The 6,127-nt window shown below is 34.7% G+C and overlaps 1 protein-coding gene across 3 annotated transcripts; it reads left to right on the top strand.

The window, feature by feature from the left end:
• LOC104776095 (protein SHI RELATED SEQUENCE 7-like) lies at positions 1,349 to 3,658 on the top strand. Of its 3 annotated transcripts, none has more exons than XM_010500100.1 (3): positions 1,349 to 1,702; positions 1,827 to 2,498; positions 2,975 to 3,658. In XM_010500100.1, the coding sequence occupies exons 2-3, from the start codon at positions 1,832 to 1,834 to the stop codon at positions 3,358 to 3,360; spliced, it is 1,053 nt and encodes a 350-aa protein (XP_010498402.1). In that variant the 5' UTR covers positions 1,349 to 1,702; positions 1,827 to 1,831; the 3' UTR covers positions 3,361 to 3,658. The 3 variants fall into 3 exon arrangements, with proteins under 3 accessions (XP_010498402.1, XP_010498401.1, XP_019097123.1); XM_010500099.1 differs by having other exon boundaries at positions 1,818 to 2,498; XM_019241578.1 differs by lacking the exon at positions 1,349 to 1,702 and having other exon boundaries at positions 1,732 to 2,498.

The raw sequence follows: 6,127 nt of genomic DNA, 5'->3' as shown, positions 1-6,127 counted from the left end.
TCCATGTGATCAAAGACCTCGGAGTGGATTTGCTTGTTTGGTCTCACTCTCACGCCAATTAAAAGTGTCCGTTTAACATTTTTTTCTCCTATAGTTTAATTTATAGCCTATGATATGATATGGCCAGGGGTTACTTAATTATACCACGAATTAGTTAACTCACGGATTTATAAGAGGTATCTCAATTAAAGATCTAATAAAATTTTATCAGATCAAAATATTTATATTTCTGAAACCTTTGAACCATCGCATGGAGTAGTTTGGTTGGACTTGGAGACCGAAATGGATCCTATCCATCCGTTGGTTGATAATTATTACTCGTGACCTAAAACTTAGACTATATAGGGTTTGCTGTCAAGCAATTATTAATTTTAAACTGCACATTCACTGTATATAATTTACTTTGTTTAACCGCATTGTCACAGCACTTTTAAAGTTTCAATTATCGAAACTCAGCTATTCAGTCTTGTTATAGTGATTATCTATCTGCGCATGAATCTCATGAACGGCTTTGAATACCCCAACAATATAGAGATTATTGGATAATTGGTCTTGGATAAGTATAGACAATTTCACTTAAAAAAATAATTATATCTCATCAAAGAGGAAAAAAAAACTTAAAACAGCAAAATAAATAACTGTACGTACATATGAATCAGTTTAGTGGTTTGCAATATAATAAGTTTAATAACGTACCCAAAAATGATATGATAAGTTTTTTTTTTCCTTTTTAGAATTTGATTTCAGCCAAATAGTAGTATTGTTTATGGTGGAGTCTAATCTCTTGATTAAGCCAAGTGAAGCAATTGCCGACAAAAATAAAAGAGGCAAAAGACTCACAGATATTGTTAAAATATTACCGCACGAGGCACCGTCACCGTTTGATCAAAAGAATAAACATTTCAAATCACGTCCGGTAAAAAATTATGTCAAATGACCGTCTAATCACACCATCTGATTAAGCGGCAACGTTTTTAGCTGGTTTCAAATCCAACCAGTGTTTTGAATTCGAAGTGATCCGGCCTGTCGGACCTAGCTTTAAACATGCGACTTGAACACTAGCTCGCTTTGGTGATTGATTTATTTAACTGATGTATATATATATACATATGTACATGTATATAGTTTTTTTTTGGATTAATTAAATTTCTGTAAGATATTCAATAACTATAAAAATCGCCATCTCGAATTATTTAGTTTATAAAAGTTCCAGCCAGGAAAAAAAAATACTATGGCATAACAAATTTAGTTGTATAAAGATATATATATATATATATGTAGTACGAATTTATTAATATATGCATATGGATATTAAAATTATGTGACATTTATTGTGATGGGGATTCATTGAAACTGGAAGACGACTGTAGAGAAAGTGCCCCATAGAAGAAGATCTTCATAGTACTCTCTATCTCTTAACTCTCCTTCTCTCTCTTCTCTCTCTTTCTACCCACAGAGAAAGCCAGCAGTAGCAGTAAATTGTTTGAGTTCTTGATGACAGAGACAATGTCTTAAATGATGAAGAGAAGAGAAGAGAAGCAATAAAACCTTGGCGGCGTTTGCAGCTGTTTCTTAAGTTTCCTCACCATTTATCATCATTACTCTCTCATCTGCTCCCAAATCTGCTCCTTTTAAAATACGACCAAACATATATCTCTCCAAGTCTAGCTAGAATTTAATGAGCTAGATAGCAAAAGAGAAGGTAAAAACTCAAATCCCCAAAAAATAATTTTTTTCACAAACCCCAAAAGAGTCTCATAAGTTCTCTCTCTATCTATCTCTCTCTCTCTCTTAAATTTCTTTTGGTTTGTATTAAGTGGAAGCAGAAGAAATGGCTGGATTGTTCTATCTAGGAGGGAGAGATCACAACAAACAAGATCATCAACATCAAGACAAGGATCATAATGAAGACAAGAGCAACAATTATCTCTATCTATACAAAGACGAGATCTACAACAACAACAAGGGTTTTGAGATTTGGCCACCTCAATATTTTCAGCAACAACAAAACCACGTGGCTGCTCCAACAAATCTCTACTCTTTTGGTATGGTCCCAAGTGGTGGTGGTAGCAATAACAATAGCCGGAGTACTAATCGGAGTTTGTACTTTAACGTTGTCTCCGATCATGAGGCGCCGGTGAGATCCTCTACGGGAGGGTTTACGGTAACGAGGCAAGGAAACATGAATTGCCAAGACTGTGGGAATCAAGCCAAGAAAGATTGTCCTCATATGAGATGTCGTACTTGTTGTAAGAGCCGAGGGTTTGATTGCCAAACACACGTGAAGAGCACGTGGGTCCCGGCTGCTAAACGCCGTGAGAGACTGGCTCAGTTAGCTGCTTTTCCAGCTAAGCGGATAAGAGACGCTACTAGCTCAGGTGGTGGGGATGATGATGGTGATGATGACCGAGAGAACGAGAAAAATGGCGGTGGAGACGACAGTTGTGGTGGTGGCTCGGCTCTTGCTTGCACCCGTGTGGTTAATGCTAATTCTTCAGGTATGACGATGAGGTTTTGATTATTTGACATCGAATAAATCTTTTTATAAATTTAGAAAAGATTTAAAAAAACAATTTTTATGAGAAGATCTGATTATGAAATGGTTTGACAAGAAAGCTACAATGTTATTTGATTGTGAATAGATGTCCACCGGATTTTGCTGCTTTATTTTTTGCTGTTTGATTTTGATTAATACTTTTTTTAGTCACTATTCTTCGGTAAACGGTTTTCATGAGCCTACTATGCTTAACCCACTCTCCAAGATTTGTTTGACTTTAATACTCTTGGGTAGAAATATACCAAGCTTGGGTTTTGTTTACAAGGATTTGGTTCTTAATCCATATATTATTCAAATCGAGACTTTGATGTAATATATAATAGTCATATGTTAATTATTTGTTGTCTACATATATAGAAGCATAGATTTTGTTTTAGATTTTGAAGTAATTCTTTATTTTAACTTTAATGAAACTAGGGTTTGAGACTAGTCACATGCCACCGGAGATAAGTTCACCGGCGGTTTTCCGGTGTATGAGAGTCAGCTCAATCGACGATGAAGACGAAGAGTATGCTTATCAAACTGCTGTGAGCATCGGAGGACACGTGTTCAAAGGCATACTCTACGACCAAGGTCCATCGGATCACCACCGCTACAGTTCAAACCTCACCGCCGATACCTCTCAACACCATCTTAACCTCTTGGACTCAACAGCTTCAGCCGCTACTACAACCGCCGTGACAGTCGTTAACAGTAACAACGGATCGATTGACCCTTCATCGCTTTACACTGCGGCGACTGCGGCTCCGTTCAACGCATTTGTCGCCGCCGGTACGCCTTTCTTTGCACCTCCTAGATCTTGAGATCTCAACATATGAATATGTTAAAAATCTTTAAAACGTTTATGGTTAATTTTTAATACTCTTATAATAATCAGTGATCTACAAGTACGAGAGATGATTTATTTGAGTATTTTTGTTGTTGTCGGACAATATGGTGACTTGTCGTGTACCTACCTAGGGTTTGTGAGTACTGATTAACATGCACACCGTACGTTTTCTTGAGATAAATGAGAGATTATTGGTAGTATTATTTAAAAAATAAGTTTGGGGAGAAACGAGCTAAGATGATTACTCCACTGTTGAATTAGTGTCAGAGTTTCAAGTTGATCTTCTGGTTGTTCTTTTTAATGTTTGATCTTCCCAATGCGATCAACATAACTTCTTTGTCTTTCTAAAAAAGAATATGTTAAAAAAGAATTTAAAAATGTTTGATCTTCTGTACAAGATAGGGTTTTCAAAAGTATTTCTCTTCTGTAGTAGTATAAAACAGGGTTGGGGTTTGATAGTGAATTACCTTTCTGGCTGGTGTTGAGCTCAAAGCTGCTTTTCCCCAGTTTATCCGTTTGCTTGCCGGATCTAAACAGGAACTTAACCAGGTTTCGTGTTCCACTGAGCAAACAATTTCAATTCTATTTTTATAAAAGAAAAAAAAAGTTTGTTACCCAATGCATTTTGTGCAGTAGAACAGTAGAAAAGCATCGTTTAGTTCGCAAACCATTTGATATATACAGTTCAATATTTCCACATAATGCATTAAAATGAGAATATATAGGAAAATTCATCATGAAAATATAACCGCGGGTTCAATCAATTTATAATGTAACTCCACTCTAATATATTGTTCTGTTATTTCAATATTAAAAATATCAAACTAAATATTTTATTTTCTGCATATATAATATCCTAACATACACTTAATTTCATTAGTTTGTGTTTCTGTACGTATATTATGCATTGAAACTCAAGTTCCTTCCGGTAATATAATCGGACTTGATATATACTAATAGAAGAAGTTTTAATCGACAATCATACACAAGTTGTCGTTCTCACATGGAGATGACGACTTATTGTGGGAGATCGGACGTTAGGTTTAATAATTATTGTCAAGAAAAAACATCAGGACAATGCATTACATGTGAGTATTGATTGGTGTGGATGAATGTAAATGAAGGGTATTTACCAACTACTCCTCTATAAAAATTTATCATTTACATATACTAGGCTATATAACTTGCATTTGGTGCCTATTTGTATTATTGAGTTTTTCTGATGAAACTGTCAATAATGATCGTTATCATAAATTACCGTTTTTTTTTCTTTCTTTTAAATTATTTGAAGCTTTAATCATCCACTTTCCCAAATTCTGTAGCGAGTCTGCATTAGTTAACAAGAGCTGCATTATTATTGTTTTAGATTGCTTGATTTAGCACATATGTAAAAATGAAAATCAGAAAAGATGGAAGTTTCCCAAATTTGTTGCGAGTCTGACTCGCGCCATGTGTTCTCTCTTCTTGCGATCTCTATCTCTATTTGTTCAGCTATAACGTTCATTTATATTAAAGTGGCATGCAAATCTTAAACATCCTCTGTTATTTTTGCTTAATCTACCTCAGGTCTTGTTTCACTAATGCAGCCTTACTGGATTGGTTAGCCATTTTTTTTTTTTTTTTTACGCAAATGACAAATTTTTTTCAAGAAACCTCAGTCAATCAACTTCCTTGGTTATTAATTTTTTTCTTTTCTTTTCCAACTTAACACCAGAGCTCACCAAGTACTGTACTATTTCGTTTACTGATTTTAAAATTTATGAATATTGTATAATTCCGACAAATCTACCATTAAAATTGCATCCATAAAGTCATCAGTTTTTTTTTTTCTTTCATTCAACCATTTTTTATAAGTCAACTGAAAAGTGAAAACTAGCTAGTAGTACAAAGTTTATAAGATTTTTGTTTGACTTTTTATTAAAAAAAATGTCAAATTCATGGATCATACACACACTAACACTATTATAACACACAAACAAATGACAGTTATGCTACATGATCGTACATAGTATAATTAAAAGGATGGGGATAAAGGAAATGACATCACATGACTCTCAACAAGAAGCATACTAAAAGTCAATATGGTCAATGAAAAAAAGAACCAGTATGACACCTTTGTTGCCCTAAAAAAAGCATGCAATTTGATGGGCCAGACCCAGTATGCATCATAGTCGAAACTTTAATGGGCCTCAGCTTAATTGGTGAGCTAGTCTACTTCTCCATCGTGAATCTTGATGTTCTTTTATATTCTGTTCTTGAATCTTCATGTTTAAGCTTAGCTTATGCACAAATCTTGTTCTGTTTCGTTGTTTTTGGTTGTTTGTCTCAGTCGTCTAGGGAGATGGTTGGTTCTGAGTTATGGAACATTTCGAAGCTTTATTCTCTAAGCATATCCAAATACATTGATCCGATGTATATCTTCTCTGAAGCAAATCAAGGTTTGGTCATTGCTTTGGTGTATGTATTCATATACCTTAATTTTCATCACTGTGATGCTCTACTACTAAACATAATGGTATTAGGTCAAGTGGCTGTGGAAGGAGTACTGGTAATGCATAAAGTTGATATGAGACCACGTTGTGGCTTTGAATAGAATTAATACTCAAAGATTTGTTGTGAGAGGAACAGAAACAGAGTCAGGTCTTTTGGTTTAGAAAACAGAGGAGTAAAGATAAAGTACTTTTAGTATGTTCTCTTATACCCTACAACTTCAGAACATATATAGTCTTAACTGTACAGAG

This window comes from Camelina sativa, chromosome 3 (assembly GCF_000633955.1).
Source record: "Camelina sativa cultivar DH55 chromosome 3, Cs, whole genome shotgun sequence".
Taxonomy (NCBI): Eukaryota; Viridiplantae; Streptophyta; class Magnoliopsida; order Brassicales; family Brassicaceae; genus Camelina; species Camelina sativa.
This window is presented reverse-complemented; position numbering and strand designations above follow the sequence as displayed.

Excerpts from the sequence above, each read along its gene's own strand:
- LOC104776095 (XM_010500100.1), top strand. The coding sequence starts at position 1,832 with ATGGCTGGATTGTTCTATCTAGGAGGGAGAGATCACAACAAACAAGAT. Across the intron at positions 2,499-2,974 it reads GGTTAATGCTAATTCTTCAG|GGTTTGAGACTAGTCACATG; the intron begins GTATGACGATGA and ends TAATGAAACTAG.